The sequence below is a fragment of the Neoarius graeffei genome, chromosome 20 (genome assembly GCF_027579695.1).
Source record: "Neoarius graeffei isolate fNeoGra1 chromosome 20, fNeoGra1.pri, whole genome shotgun sequence".
NCBI classification, from domain to species: Eukaryota; Metazoa; Chordata; class Actinopteri; order Siluriformes; family Ariidae; genus Neoarius; species Neoarius graeffei.
In genome coordinates this window covers 6083489-6100601 of record NC_083588.1, presented here as the reverse complement: position 1 = coordinate 6100601, position 17113 = coordinate 6083489, and the positions used below count along the sequence as shown (strand labels likewise).

The 17113-nt window shown below is 42.0% G+C and overlaps 1 protein-coding gene across 5 annotated transcripts in view; it reads right to left on the bottom strand.

Moving 5' to 3' along the window:
* The window catches only part of unc5a (unc-5 netrin receptor A), a 404105-nt gene that overhangs the window by 79002 nt on the left and 307990 nt on the right, over positions 1–17113 (bottom strand). For all 5 annotated transcript variants that reach the window (XM_060901162.1, XM_060901164.1, XM_060901165.1 and 2 more), the window contains one exon: positions 13282–13446. In XM_060901162.1, the coding sequence (XP_060757145.1) occupies positions 13282–13446 (165 nt within the window). The remainder of the gene's footprint in view (positions 1–13281; positions 13447–17113) is intronic.

The following is a 17113-nucleotide window of genomic DNA, read 5'->3' as shown; positions in this document are numbered from 1 at the left end:
CGGGCGTTATCAGAGAACATTCGTCATGGGGAGGGAGGGACTTTTCTTCCCTGAGGTGAGCAGTGGTCTTTTGTGTCAAGATGAATGATGGTGAGTTTCGGTTCATGGAAATGTGGCTATTAACATCTTCAGCAGAAACGTGTGACCACTGCGGTGGGTCTGCGTATTGCAGTCTCTCGCATGGTCCGAAACATAGGCTGGAATAAAGCGAATGGATCAATTATGGACAAGGAAATCAATTAAAAGTCCACCTTAATTTGAAATCGCTGTGAAGCTCTTTTGCTTATGAGGCAGGAAAATGAGCAGGTTAAAAGGCTACTGGATTATTTCAAATCTACAATTAGTGCGAGACCACCAGAAACGAGTGCTTATACTGTCTTCATTAGCGCTGTTGCATAAATGAGGGCAGTAATGGCTTCCTCATTCAGCTCACTCCCCCACCAATCACCAGCCTAATGCCCTCCAACACCTGGCCTTGATTTCACTGTTTGGCCAACAGCCAACCCATTAATTAGCCTCACGTGCAGCGCAGTGGTTTAAAAGCAGGATGTTGTGTTGGCACCAAAGATTCCTGCTGCTCGACAGAAACGCTAAGCACACACATACTGCCTGTTTGGGAAATGCAGACGCTGCTGCTCTGACGCGAAGCGTCCCCGCAACAAGGCTTTGAGCAAACAATCAAGCCTTCTTTCCTGCCCTGAGCTCCTTCCGAGGAAGAAGACTAATGTCGTAGCCTTCATATCATGCTGGCACTCTTGTTTATTTTTATTCTGGAATATAGCAGGAAGTGGCCCATGACAAATCCTCTCGGGCTGAATGTTCGCACTCCCTCTCACACTCTCTTCACTTGAGGTTTGGAGCTCTGAGAGAAGGCTGAGTCCACAGTCTTTATTTGCCTGAAAGTTTCCCCGAGCAGCTAATTACAGCCAAAAAATAGGAGCTGTGGTGCAGAGAGGCAATCGGCAGCAGGATTTCTGCTTGTTGCGATATATCACGGATTTATTGTCTATGGACAATCATTGACTGAGAACAGATTGCTGCAAGAATTACAGCGTGGCTATCCTGCCATTCTGCTTTGGTGAAGACATAAAAATAAGAATAATAACAACACCTGGCGACTTGTCCAGGGTGTACCCCGCCTTTCGCCCGTAGTCAGCTGGGATAGGCTCCAGCTTGCCTGCGACCCTGTAGAACAGGATAAAGCGGCTAGAGATGATGAGATGAGATGAGATGAGATAATAACAACATCAAGAGGGCGGCACGGTGGTGCAGTGGTTAGCGCTGTCGCCTCACAGCAAGAAGGTCCGGGTTCGAGCCCTGTGGCCAGCGAGGGCCTTTCTGTGCGGAGTTTGCATGTTCTCCCCGTGTCCGTGTGGGTTTCCTCTGGGTGCTCCGGTTTCCTCCACAGTCCAAAGACATGCAGGTTAGGTTAACTGGTGACTCTAAATTGACCGTAGGTGTGAATGTGAGTGTGAATGGTTGTCTGTGTCTATGTGTCAGCCCTGTGATGACCTGGCGACTTGTCCAGGGTGTACCCCGCCTTTCGCCCGTAGTCAGCTGGGATAGGCTCCAGCTTGCCTGCGACCCTGTAGAACAGGATAAAGCGGCTAGAGATAATGAAATGAGATGAGACAACATCAAGAAGGAAGGTAAAATCTGTTGATGCGTGATGAATGGTGTCAAATTATTGATTATTTTCCAATCACAGCATTCCCTGAAATGTTTTATTACTTACCTAAATCTTCAGAAATCTATATCTAAAGATCTTGGATTCCATAGACATCTGACGAGAGTTAAAATAACAATAGCTTGGTGATACAAGCCTTGCTAAAGCTGACAGCCTTATGCCCTTGGACGCTGTACCATCGCTGAGTGATTGATTCAATCCAGCAGTCGATGCTCTATTCTTTGCAAGGGTGGGATGGTGCGATGTGATTTAAACAGGGTTGTGTGTGTGTGTGTGTGTAGTCTTCAGTCACTGCAGCAGGCGAAAACAAAATGAAAATAGGTGTTCACTAAGCCTCCGTGCTCGGCTGACTGTAAGATGAGATTGTGTTACGGGGTTACACTGATTTAGCACCAGGGAGTTTGAGATGAGGAGATTTAAATTCTTGTCGTACTGGAGATTCAATTCCTCTAGTCTTTTTTTTTTTTAAAACACCAGGGCTGGGCTATTGCTCATCCAAGGAATTAGCCGGCATCTACTGTAGTGTAACTTGTTTAGCATGCGCTCCAACTCCCATGTCATTTGATTCTTGCAAACTGATGAATATTCTTACCTTCACAGAACTGTAGTATTTCTCAGAGTCAATAAATAATTAGTGTGCAGTGGTGGTTCATTGGTTAAGGTTTTAAGCTAGCGATCCGCCAATGTTGGGCTCTTTAGCTCAATGCTGTCTCAGTTGTCAGCAGTTTTTATAAAAGCCTTCCTAATTACTGAATGTAATTTTTTTTTTTTACCAAGGGGTTTTGGTTTCAACTTCCTAGTTAACCTGTGAATTCCTATCTTTCTCTTTCTCTACTTTCTCCAGCTTCTGTACCATCACATCCTCATCTCCGCAGTACTATTCGACAACTCCTGACTCGTGTTTTCAAACAAAAGTTCTTCGAAGGGCTCTCTAGCGCAAAGGAGAAGCTGCCCAAAGCTCAAACAACTCGAGTTCTCGCCACATTTCATTGTTCCACATATTGAGGATGTTGTCTCGAATGAAACTTTGATCTGGTGAGCAGAATTATGGATTTGCCTCCACTTCGAAGGATACATGAGAACTCAAATTTGGTTCGAATCAAAATGCAAGAAGTACCTGTCAGCACAAATGCTTGGAGTCGAGTGTTCGTGATTTCGCTTCCATTTACATCATTGCAAGTGATCTGTGCTTTTTTTTTGGCCCACAGATCACTCATTCGGAGCTGTGATCTTGATTTCTATTCTTTGTTCAAAGTTTCAAATCCTTCTTCACTATTCATCCATTTCTCTCATTTCTTTCACTGCAAAAAATAAAAATCTTAGGAAGTTTATTTGTCTATTTTCAAGTCAAAACATCTAGCCACCCTTATTATAAGACATAATTGCCCAACAAGCAAAACCTCATTTAGCTAGAAAGGCTAGTTTTTAGACAGTCCATCTTGAAAATCTTGTATAGACAAAATGTCTTGAAAAAGTCTTATTTGGAGCACCTTTGAAAATAAAACAAGTTTTTTTTTTAAAACAAGTACGTACATTTCGGACATTTGTCAAATGCGGTTCATCTTGTTTCAAGAAAAAAAAACGAAGTATGCTTGTTTTGGGAATAAATGAACTTTACTGAAATCTTTGAATCTTTCATTACAATTCAACTCCACCTTACAGATCCTAAGTTTACTGCGACTGTTTTCTCAGTCATTCAGAGTGAGCTCCTTCTAGATGCTGTACAGACTCTAGACCAGACAAGTGCCTTCAAAAAGGCTATGAGTGAGTGGAGGGCGTTTTAGTGACGTCTTTTTGGAATGCTGGGAGTTAATTTCAGTGGTTTTTTTTTTTTTTTGTGCCTGATCTTGTAAACCCCTCGTACACTGCACTGTTGCTTTGGCGTTGTTTAAGCACTGTAAGTCAAAATGCGTAGACTTTTTATTTATTTATTTATTTATTTATTTATTTTTGGTGCCTGAGGTCCTGGGGAAGTGGAATCTTAAGAGATGTTTTAATGTTTGAATGTTGAAATGGGAAAAAAAATAAACTTGTTGCAATGCTACACGTGTCGTCAACTTGATTCAAGATAGTCTCTGGTCTCGTATCTAGAGTATTTTACTAATTACAGGTCACAAAAGGAGAATCTTTTAAGCTAGCAATGCGTAGTTGTAGAATTTGACAATCCTAATATTAGTATATTTATCTTAAATTCAGTTTTTACTGCTAAGACTTTGTCATGAATTTAAGTGAAATACCCTTAAAATGAAATAAATAAAAATGACTTGAATGGCTAAATGTAAGAAGTACGATCTTGTTATGAGAACTATTTTGATTATTTTGAGTTAATCAGATCTCGCATAATAAGTTCCCCAATCTTATTTTGGAATTATTTCACCTAAAAACAGGTTAGATTTTTCATCTTACTTTAAGAAATCTTACGTCAAGTCAAATTTGACTAGTTCCATTGGCAGATTTTTTTCACCTGATTCAAGCAAATATGCTTTGTTTTAATCTTTTATTTCTTATTTTTGAAAGGCCATTTTTTGCAGTGTACTATTTTTGTGTTGGACATCCCTAAATTCTTGAAGCATAAAACCTCATTTAATTGAATGAAGGTGATTTCATTTAAATGTTCAGGCCTTCAACCTATACCCTGAAGAGGACCCAATAGAAAGGAAGTGAACTTATTTGAGATAAATGCAAATGTTGGATGGACAGAAGAATCCTATGGGTTTCGCAGGAAAGTTATCGCCAGTCAACTTGATGTGACCCTGGTCACCCAGCCATGAGTGGTTTCCGAAGACATGAAGCTTCAATCAATCCCGTCTACACTTTCCCAAGATTTGCACCTGCTTGCTTCTCTTTTACGAAGAAATAAAGCAGAACAAATTCTCCAATTTAATGCTTTCAGAGCATCAGGAAACCATTTCAGAAAGGGCAGAAGGGCATGAGGTAAATCTGAAACTTCCAACATGGCTGCCAAGTCTACAGCGATTTGCCAAGAGTGACCATGTGACTGGGTTCACATGACAACATTTCAAATAGCAGACAGTGTTTGGGCTGAGAGAAAATTTCCATGGCTCAAAAAATTAAACACAAGGAAATGGAAGAACATGGTGTTTATTTCCATGACTAGACCACTTCCAGTTAGTAAGGACTAAAACACTTGCAAGCATGATGTTCTGGGAAAATAATCAATCAGTCAAATTGATTGATTGGTGCTGAATTACAACCTTATGTGAACAGCAAGATTACGTTCGTGTTTCATTTATTAATTAATATTATTTACTTTTTATCTCCATTAAGATGATGTGCAACATCCACGAAACACCTCAGATCCTGTTATGATGATGATGATGATGATGATGCCCTTTATTGTCACTAGTCACATGTACCAGCGAAATTAGCCGTCAACCTGTCCGTACATATACAACATACAATTGACATAGGGTAGACAGGACAGGAAGACAGGGATAAAGATAAAAAGGAAACACAACATGAGGAGAGATAAGGAAAAAAAAAAAGAACACCCCCCTCACTACGATCCTGTCAGGAGTACAGTGTGGGAACATTTAAAAAACCTTTGCATAAGCACACAACAACACAAGTACACTTTAAACACTAGTTCCACTGGCAGATTTTTTTTTCACCTGATTCAAACAAATATGCTTTGTTTTAATCTTTTATTTCTTATTTTTGAAAGGCCATTTTTTGCAGTGTTGTTATTTAATGGTGGACTTGCTTTGTTGTCATGTTGACGGAATAAGCTCTGCCCAAGCTCCTGGCATTACCGCTTCTGGTGCTGGACTGTGGTGCTACCGTCTGTTTTGGTGGAAAAATCGCAAGAATGGTTCGAGATGATCTGCTCGATCCAGCACCACACTGGGGGGAAAGCACCTCGTAAGTTTTCTGACTGGCACCTCAACCATGAAACAGATGAATGCTAAACATCTACTTTCCATTCTTTCAGTGTCACTTCAAGCCACAGTGGAGGACTGAGGCACGAACTCGACTTTGGGAAAAGCAGAAACTTCTCATCACGCCTCCATTCATCTATGAAACAGCATCCATGCAACCTCTTTTTATTTCGATCGCTCTTTGTCCGTTTAAAACATTGTACTGGTCATTCAAAGACGCTGCCATGTGGGCTGACGAGTTACGATCACTCAGTGGAAACAGGAAGTAGTTCTCTTTCGCTCTGATTGTCAGAATTGTCAGTCAAAACAAAGAGTCGTAAGTATATTTGATATCCAATAAACTCAGCCATTGTGCTCAGTTAGCTTCCAAACAAAGTTCCCTAGCTGGAGTGGAATACTTATAATCGGGAGTAGGGATTATGAAGGAGGACACTGTTTCACTTTTTTTTTTGTATGGATTTTGGCTGGGTATCTTCACAACCCCTGAGGAAAGGAGGGACAGCACAGAGTTCAGCACTGTGTGTTTACAAGTTTGCATCAAGTGGCAGTGTGGTTAAGAATGCAGAAACGTAGGCCATTATTTTATGCAAAATTCTGTATGCGATGAATAATTAAAACGCGTTTTCAGCCATGACCTGCTGCCAAACGAAAACAGAGGAGGGGCTCATGAGTAAAACTTTTGCTTTGAGTCTGTGCACCCAAAATTCAGTTTTTAAAGCAAGATTTCTCAAATGGAAAGAAAGAGGGACAGAAAAAAGAGGAAGTGGATGAGGAAGAGGAAAAAAGAGTGGGGGGGAGGAAGGACAGGAAAAGAAAGAAAAAACAGGAAGAAGAGTGGAGGTCAGGAAAAAAGAGACGGAAAGGAAAGGAATATTTGTCAGGAGAAAAACAAATTGGAAGAGGAAAAGGAAGGAGAGAAAGCAGATGAGGAAATGGAGAAGAAGAGCGGGAAAGAAAACTGAGAGATCGGGGAAGGAAAGGAGAGGAGGAAGAAATGAAGAGAATGGGAAAGAAAAGAGGGGAGGTCATGAGAGAAGGTGGAAGGGTGAAAGAGACGAAGAAAAATAAATGGTAGAAAAAGAAAGAAAAATGTGCGGAGGAAGAAACGGAGAGAACGGAAAAGAGGAAAAAGAATAAAAACGGGGAAGAAAATGACAGGAAAAGAAGAGAGGTCAGGAAAAAAGAGGATGAGGATGAGAAGAAGAAAAGAAAGAACAAGAAAAAGATTCCAAAGATAAAAAGACAACAAGAATTTAATTTAAAAAAAAAAATAAATTTTTTTCAAACCACTTAAAGTGCCATTCCACCATTGGATGCATTCTTTGGCATAAAATACAATATATTTTGACAACATATATAAATGATATCACTAGATAGAGAAATCTTTTAGCTTCAAAATGATATATCAAACATAATTTTTTGACAACGACAAGTATATTAATTTTGCGACCAAAGTCACCTACCCTTTTAATTTCCGCGCGTGATGTCATCGGCAGGTTCCCCTTCTTGTGTACCACGTGACGTGTGACGTGGCACATATTATCAGCAATGGCGGATAGAACGCGATAAAAATAATACCAATAAATCTAGCTAATACCAATAAATCTAGCTAACTGAAAGATTAACTCAAAATTTTTCGCAATTTTTTTTGGCCCCCATATACGAGGAGAAATGACTCTCTCACTTTGGGGGTTTCCTGGTCTAAAAATAGACCGACACGTGGTACACAAGAAGGGGAACCTGCCGATGACATCACGTTTCACTACCGCGTGGAAATTAAAAGGGTAGGTGACTCTGGTCGCAAAATTAATATACTTGTCATTGTCAAAAAATTATGTTTGATATATCATTTTGAAGGGGCGGCACGGTGGTGTAGTGGTTAGCGCTGTCGCCTCACAGCAAGAAGGTCCTGGGTTCGAGCCCCGTGGCCGGCGAGGGCCTTTCTGTGCGGAGTTTGCATGTTCTCCCCGTGTCCGTGTGGGTTTCCTCCGGGTGCTCCGGTTTCCCCCACAGTCCAAAGACATGCAGGTTAGGTTAACTGGTGACTCTAAATTGAGCGTAGGTGTGAATGTGAGTGTGAATGGTTGTCTGTGTCTATGTGTCAGCCCTGTGATGACCTGGCGACTTGTCCAGGGTGTACCCCGCCTTTCGCCCGTAGTCAGCTGGGATAGGCTCCAGCTTGCCTGCGACCCTGTAGAAGGATAAAGCGGCTAGAGATGATATGAGATGAGATATCATTTTGAAGCTAAAAGATTTCTCTGTCATGTTGTCGTAAAATATATTGTATTTTATGCCAAAGAATACATCCAATGGTGGAATGGCACTTTAAGAGAACAAGGAACAGGGAATGGGAAAAAAAAAACTGGAAAAAGGAGAATGAAAGAAAGATAAATGAAGGGATGTCAGGAGAAAAATAAAAGGAAGAAGAAAAACAAGGAAGGAAAAGAGGAGGGGTGAGATAAGGAAAAGATCCTGATCGAGAAACAAAGGAAACGATAAGACAAAGGAAGAAGAAGGAAAAAGGTCAGGCAGTCAACAAAAACAGGACAGAGACAGCCGGGAAGCAGAAAATGAAAAGAAAACAAACAAACAAACAAACAAACAAAAAAGACAATAGGTAGGAATGGGGGCAAAACAGAAAAGGACAACAGAGGAAGAGGAAATGAGATGAGATGAAAGCATGTCATGATAAACTCAAACAGATTTCATCAGATTTGTTCACACTGGCAAAAAAGAAGAGCTCATTTCATCAATTATGAAAAAAAACCAACAAAAAAAAAAACCCAAAACAAAACACTGAATAAAAGTTAAGATATAAAAATAAAATACATTTGTATTCATTTGGGAAAACTCTGAATATCCTGTTCACACATCATTGACTTCATTTTACACTTGTGCTCATGCTTTGATAAATTATTACTCATGTTTTGTTCACTGATTAGCGATGCTCTTTCCCACTGACTCCGAACAATTCATTATATTTTACAGGAAGATATCTGTAACTGTAACTTCCTGCGCTTCCTGGTGCGTATTCACGGGTGGGGTATAAATAAGACAACACCGAAAACAAATGAGTCGCTTTCTTTCACTTTGATCCTGTCTGGATAATCTCAAATCTAAAAAGTCCTTTTTAAAAATAGATATTGTTTATTTTCATGCTGATGACTGAGACGATGCCAAGCGCACACACAAAGTCACATGGCGCATCGTTTTTACTTGATCAGAACACAAGGATTCAAAAAATAGAAACGTGACGCCATTTTAACTTCGTTCAATAATCACAGTCCCGATAGCATCAGGCATTGTTTGGCTTAGTAACACAACTTGTCAGGAATAAACCACTGATGGGGTGTGCTGTTATTGGAAAATAATCAACCTGGGGTGGTGTGATGCGCCATGACACGAAGAGAAGTTGTACATTCATTGATTGTTTTTCAATAACAGGACATCCTGAAATGTTTTATTCCTCTTATCTGCCAACGATGACAATTAAAAAAAAAAAATCATGAAAGAAAGATGGCGTCCATTTATAGTTACATCACATTAAACAAGTTACAGCAGCAAGAAAAAGTCATTCCTTTACTTTTCCTTGAAGTTAATAAGACAAACAATGGAGTTTGTCATCTTATGGAAACAAACAAACAAACAAACAAACAAACAAACAAACAAACAAACCCAAGTCCTCGATTCTGAACACTTTCCTGTCCTGACTGTTACAAAGTGCTACCGCTGGAGATTCTTTCCATGAACATTAAATAAATGTGCCCTCAATTTATTATAAGACTTGTGCTACGTTCACACTGCAAGGCTTAATGCTCAATTCCGATTTTTTTGTGAAATCCGATTTTTTTGTGAGGTCGTTCACATTAACAAATATATGCGACTTGTACGTGATCCTCAGTATGAACGAAAAGCGACCTAAAAGTGTTCCGCATGCGCATTACAGGATACGACGACGTCACACGCAGTGAGCATGGCCAGTGTTTACGGAAGTAAAACCGCCCGGTTGCGGTATGACCCATCCAATCTAGCTTGAATAGCTGCATCCCCCCAAATGGAAATCAGCTCCCTAACCTCTGCGTCCTTCCATTGAGAAGATTCAGAACCTTCACAGCCCGAAGCGTCTCTCGCATTGATGTCATGCGCAGGGGCGCAGATACGTTTTTTGAACTGGGGGGGACAAAAAACTGGGGGGGGACAAAGCTGCCAGCAAACCAACCCCAACCCCGATATGCCTGTCAAACTTGTTGTGGGTTACCATCGCAACCAAGCTCGAACTCGCAACCTGTGCAGTCTGCGCAGCTCAACCAACCGAATATCAGTCTTTGTTTTGTTTTATGTGAATTGTTGCAACTATGTCTGTACTGCTGTGCACCTCAATAAACCGAATGGTAAGTAGTCTTTTGATTTTTCCGTGAGGTTTGCCTTATGCAAAGAAAGACAGCATAGACGTTTTTTCCTCCCTATAAGTGGGGGGGACCGAGCGAGGTGAATTTAAATCTGGGTGGGACGAGTCCCACCCTCTATCTGCGCCCGTGATTATGCGCCATGTTGTTGTAACTTTTTCTGAGAGACCCGCCGCCTACTTCAGCGCAGAATAGTGACGTTTGTGGCTTGTTGATGACGTGTAAGTCGGATGAATGCGACCTGGCGGTTCAGACTGAAGTCGCATATGAAAAGAGCGGATAGGAATCGGAATTAGGACCACATATCCAAACGGCCTGGGTCGGATTTGAAAAAATCGGATCTGTGTCGTTCATATTGTCAATAAAAGATCGGATACAGGTCACATATGGGCAAAAAGATCGGATTTGAGTCACTTCAGCCTGCAGTGTGAACGTAGCCTTAGATTATAAGGCGCATCGTTCATGCAGTTCCCTTTGACCAAGTTGTTACTTTAGAAATGAGAACGTGTTAGAATAGACTGGTACCAAAATTCAAAAAAGTGCTTATTTAAGGAGTTAAAGGCATTTTTGAGACAAAGTCGGCAAACAGTCTTATTTTGTCAATTTGGGTGTGCCGAATTCAAATCTGCAATATGCCGAGCTCTATCTGACCTCTGTTGACCTCTAGAGGTCATTGAACTTTGGGCCTGTAAACGTCTCAGCTGAACCCAGTTTCTCAGCTTTCTAAGGTGGGGTTTACATTAGACCGTATCAGCGGATCATCAGACTAACGTTTTTAAAAACGATTAGCGTGCACACAGCAACGCCAATACACGATTCGCATGCACATAGCAACGCCAATACACGGATACGCTAATCACATGACTAATTAGACGGCACGTAAGTTGAAATGTGTATGTGTAATGTGTAAATTTCTCCTCAGCGGCTCGGCTCCGCAGGCATCCTGCGCTCCAAATCACTCCGCCCTGAACAGCGAGTGCCCTCTGGAGGGTGCGCACTCACTCCGGCCCTGCGCAGCTCACAGAGTGCGCGAGTGAAGCGCACGAGCAGTGATTCGGGACTGAGCCGCTGTGTGTGTGATCCCAGTGCATATCGGGCATGCGCGTCACTTATCACTTGCAAGTGGAAGGATGGCAAGCCTAAAGACAATCATAACTACACAATGGGCAGTATTTGCAGTATTTTCATACTTTTATACTCTTTAATGAAAGGTGATACAAGGCGGAAGTCCGCGCCGTTTTTCAGCAGTCGCGTCACATGACCAACGCCAGCGAATCAGGAAGGTGGATGTCACAGTGACGTTGTCCAATGACGACGTCAGCTAGAGCTCAGCACAGCGTATCCGCGTATCCTCAATGTTTACACAGCACCGGACCAGACACGATCTGGGTTGAATACGTGGGCCCTGGCGGATTCCCGTTTCCCGGCGTTTTAATGTGAACGGACAGTGCATCCGCGAAGAAAACGAGACAGATACGGTCTAATGTAAACTTGGCCTAAGGAATGAAATGTACTAAAATGATTAATGAAGTTAGCAAATGGCCTTGTTCGTTAAATGTTTGGGTGCTGAATTCATTTTTCATTTGTAAAACGACATATGACCTCTGATAACCTCAGGGTCATTAAACTTGGCCTGTAGGCCTATGCATTTAACGGCATTTTTAAACTGACTTTACTCCCCCAAAAAGAATATGAACAGACAAAAAACAAATAGAAAGGAACAAATACAACATTAAATGCCAGTCCATGTACATGTGACTTACTTTTCACAATGAGAATGCCTCGGCGATCACCTTACATAACATTGCATTACATTTAGCGGTGATTGTTTATACAAAGCTACTGAAAAAAGGACAGATTCAGCAGCATACAAAATGTGGGGGCGTACAGGGTATACAGGTTAATCAGGGTTAGTATATTCTCATCTCATTATCTCTAGCCGCTTTATCCTTCTACAGGGTCGCAGGCAAGCTGGAGCCCATCCCAGCTGACTACGGGCGAAAGGCGAGGTACACCCTGGACAAGTCGCCAGGTCATCACAGGGCTGACACATAGACACAGACAACCATTCACACTCACATTCACACCTACGGTCAATTTAGAGTCACCGGTTAACCTAACCTGCATGTCTTTGGACTGTGGGGGAAACCGGAGCACCCGGAGGAAACCCACGCGGACACGGGGAGAACATGCAAACTCCGCACAGAAAGGCCCTCGCCGGCCCCGGGGCTCGAACCCAGGACCTTCTTGCTGTGAGGCGACAGCGCTAACCACTACACGTTAGTATATATGAGAGTTTTTTTTCTTTGTTGTTTGTTTTTTGTAAAGGCTTTACCCCGTTTAAAACAAAACAAACAACAAACAAAGAAAAAAACTCTCATATATACTAACCCTGATTAACCTGTATACCCTGTATGCCCCCACATTTTGTATGCTGCTGAATCTGTCCTTTTTTCAGAAGCTTTGTATAAACAATAACCGCTAAATGTAATGCAATGTTATGTAAGGTGATCGCCGAGGCATTCTCATTGTGAAAAGTAAGTCACATGTACATGGACTGGCATTTAATGTTGTATTTGTTCCTTTCTATTTGTTTTTTGTCTGTTCATATTCTTTTTGGGGGAGTAAAGTCAGTTTAAAAATGCCGTTAAATGCATAGGCCTATAGGCCAAGTTTAATGACCCTGAGGTTATCAGAGGTCATATGTCGTTTTACAAATGAAAAATGAATTCAGCACCCAAACATTTAACAAACAAGGCCATTTGGTAACTTCATTAATCATTTTAGTACATTTCATTCCTTAGAAAGCTGAGAAACTGGGTTCAGCTGAGACGTTTACAGGCCCAAAGTTCAATGACCTCTAGAGGTCAACAGAGGTCAGATAGAGCTCGGCATATTGCAGATTTGGATTCGGCACACCCAAATTGACAAAATAAGACTGTTTGCCGACTTTGTCTCAAAAATGCCTTTGGGTGTCACAATTCTGGATTTTGGTACCAGTCGAGAACGTATGCATTAATATAAACCTGTGTACATACAGTAGGTATGATTTATCGACTGAATTACTTTGGACCACACCTCCTACCTGAGTCCGACGCTGGCGCAGAGTGACCTCAAATTATGGAGAAAGACAAATGTCTGCTGTGACTGTTTTCGCAACAATCTTGCTAAACCCACAGAACTCATAGCTAAAACGTACTGGTTAAAGTAGCAAATTCCCCATACTGATTCACTGATTAATTTGTGCAAATCTGTGTATTGTGTGACAGTATACTCGTTGTGTACTCACTTTGTGGACACTGTTCACTCGTACAGTTTTGTGACTGCAGGTCGAGACCCTGGCATGCTTTGCCGCCGGTACCCGGTGCAGGCTGAGTACACTCCCGACTCCTCCACATGGTGCAGTCGGCCCCGCATGCTGACCATTTACTCCACTCGCTCCAGCCTCCGTCCACTAACACACACACACACACACACACACACACACACACACACACACACAGAAACAAATCACAGAAAATAGCATTACTAAATCATAAGAGCATTACAGGCAGCATCGAATATATGTGGTTATTACAGGTCTGAGCCTGAGCTGATTTAGACACACACACACACACACTGTACAAGTACAAGCAAACACACACACACACACACACACACACACACACACACACACACACACACCGAGACATTTTCCTCTCACTCCGTTTGCCTGTTTGTCTCTGTGACTGGAACAATGTGCTTTACCCAACCTATATTCTGTCACACAGGTGTTGATGGTGCCAATGGTGCCATTTTCATCGCTGCACACAGACATTTGTTTTTTATGGCTTATGCCCACATTATTAGATCGAAATAGCTCTTATATGACCTCCAGGTAGGTTTAAAAACACCCTCACGAGCTGCTATTATGAGAATCAACAAATTAAAACAAGGGAGAAGAGATGGTTTGAGGGCACACATTGCTTGTTTGTGTGTGTGTGTGTGTGTGTGTGTAATGGACCACAAATTTCTGATTTCTTCCCAAGGTTTTGTTCTCGTTATTCGGCATCCAGGAGGACGTAAGGATCCAGGGCATGAGCGGCCTCAGGAAGGGTACTACTGGGCTAATGAGCTCTCCTGGGGGTACTGCGGTTTTATTTATTTATTTATTTATTTAATAATCGGCGCAGAATCCGACCAAAACACTTGTCTCGGTCTGACCCCCCCTCATTAATCCACACCTGCACACACACGACAGCTTATTTACTGAAAAGCTCCAACCGAACAGCCCAACGCCACAACCCAAAGGTTATGGCTCAGCTAAATAACGGGTTTTAAGAACACACACCAGTGTGTGTCGAGGTCATTAGGAGAAGAGCGAGTCGTTCATCAGGAGTGCTTATAGACGATAAAGATGTTTAGTCACAGCCGTCCTGCCGGGAATGAATTAAAAAGGTGCCAAGGGTTTAATTCAGCTCGGTGAGATTATTACTGCTGGTGTGAGCGTGTGTGTGTGTGTGTGTGTGTTGCTGACGAAGCCTTTGGTCAGAATCCAAACTGTTACATTTGGCATGGATAGTGGAACCAATCACATAATTGTCCTTGCATAGCACCGAGTGGAGCCATCCATGCCTTATTAAAGCACAGGGGCCTGATGTAAGCTGGAATTAGTGAGAAAATGAAGGCGGACGTTTCAACGTTAATCGTCCGTTTCAGATTTCAGATTTGCGCCACAGATCGAAAATGGAGGTGAAAATGAAAAGCGAGATGGAACATGGAAGGCTTGATTCTGCTTTGAGTTTTGACTATATTTTATTTCATGATCCAAAAGATCTGTTATCCCTTTCCCCTTTCTGTGCGGAGTTTGCATGTTCTCCCCGTGTCCGCGTGGGTTTCTTCCGGGTGCTCCGGTTTCCCCCACAGTCCAAAGACATGCAGGTTAGGTTAACTGGTGACTCTAAATTGAGCGTAGGTGTGAATGTGAGTGTGAATGGTTGTCTGTGTCTATGTGTCAGCCCTGTGATGACCTGGCGACTTGTCCAGGGTGTACCCCGCCTTTCGCCCGTAGTCAGCTGGGATAGGCTCCAGCTTGCCTGCGACCCTGTAGAACAGGATAAAGCGGCTACAGATAATGAGATGAGACGTTTCCGTTTTTTTTTTTAACTCAAAATGATTTTATAAAAACTCATTGGGCACAGTCTGGCTCGTCAAATGTACAATGCGAGGTCAAGCATAAACTCCATTATGCTAACAATAAACTGGTTGCTTCTTTTCTTACATCCAAAATGAACACCCATCAAAATGGGTCCTGCGTGTTCCACGGGCACACTGTAACCATGACAACACTTTTACTCTCTCTCGCTCGTATCAGCAATCGAGATCGATGCACCAAGAACAGTCACGCTTTTATTTTTCGTTAGATTGGAATCGTGCCAATAAAGTAGTGTTTTCGAATCAGCACATTGTAAATCTTCAAATCGCTCACTAACAAGACTCGTTATTCTTCATGACATGCAAATCATCGTGACAATTCAATGGATATGTAAATGATGCACACTATGACATCACCTGCCACTTTTTCAGCTCCGTGAAAGGAGTTCTTGACATGAGCTGTGATTGGCAAACATCGGTTTGGTTGACAAAAATCGAAAGCATGGCCAATACTTCTTCCTGACAATTCTTGGTCATGATTGGCTATAAAATCACTGGTGAAGAGCGAACACCTGACTTCATCTCCATTAATCGTCAAATAAAGATATTGTTTTTTGACCTTTGGAGTGCTTGGTGGTACAGTAAACTTGTGCTTTGGTGATGAATGGTTGTTTACTTCGCCTCAGTTTGGACTTTCTGCTCGAGTACTTTTTTCACTCCAGGAGCAGCCATTTAATTTCCTTTTCTTTAAGAGCTACATGCAGACTGGCTCTTGTACACATGTCAAACGTCCAAATCATGAAAGACTGAAAGGTAAAAAGCAGTGAAATTGCACTTGGTAAATTTCTCACAGGATGTCGTTTCTGAAACGGAAAAATAGAACCTGCGATGGCCTGCTGACCTCAACGGCTTTCCTCTGGACAGCATTGAAGCAAATGCAGCAAGACTCCAATCAGTTGGTGAGAGTGGGGGAAGGAGTGTGTGTGTGTGTGTGTGTGTGTGAGAGAGAGAGAGAGAGAGAAAGAGACTCAATAACACAGCACTAGGTCTGACTGTCATGTTGTCAAGGACAAAGTGGAAGGGCATCCCTGCTGCTCTTTCGCGGGACGGCAGGAGGGCCATTACAACTCAGAAATCACAGAGCCACCTCCAGCCATCATGTCCTTGACAGGATGAGAAAATCACGCAATAAAATCACCAGAGGTGCAAATATTCACACATCACTGAAATGGTCATCATTTTTACAACATACCTGTGTCCATTCATAAAAGTCATCGAGACGATGTGGAATTTATTGTTCGGAATGTTCAGAAACAGATTTCTTGTCTCAAGTGCAGGAGGCGTGGCCTCTGTGCCTGTCAGTTCTCGTGAAAGAGGCGCGGTCTAACACTTCAAAAGACAAGCGATGAGCGCCGACCTTGCCTTCGACCGAACCTCAACCATATGGTACTTTTCATAAACGTGAGTTTGTGCGAATCAAAAATTTGTGATTGCGAAACCAGATTGAAAAACAAAAGCAGAAGAGGATGTTGTTTCAGAGTTTTGGTGTCTTCAGTATTATTCTGCGGTGGAGAAAATGGTCAAAATACAGAAAAATCTATGAATGAGTAGGGGTGCACAAACTTTTGACTGGTACGGTGTACATACTATAAATCACTGATCCTGTATGAATCAATTAAGGATTTAATTTGCACTTAAAAACTCTACCTCTTCCCTTCGTTCATCACACATCCTGTATTCACTGTCTGTGCACTCGTCTTTGTCTGTTGTCGATATTTTGTTTGATTGTCCAGCCTTTGTGTTCGTAGAATAATAAAAAAAGAAAGAAAAAAAAGAAAAACAAAAGTAGACAACGGCTCTTTGACCAGATCTAATACACAGATAAATACTACATATGGGGCTTGCTCTCCAGTATAATCACTAAACACTACAGAGGGACACTACGTCTACAGACTGTTGTCCATTAACCACGTTAAACACCACATAGG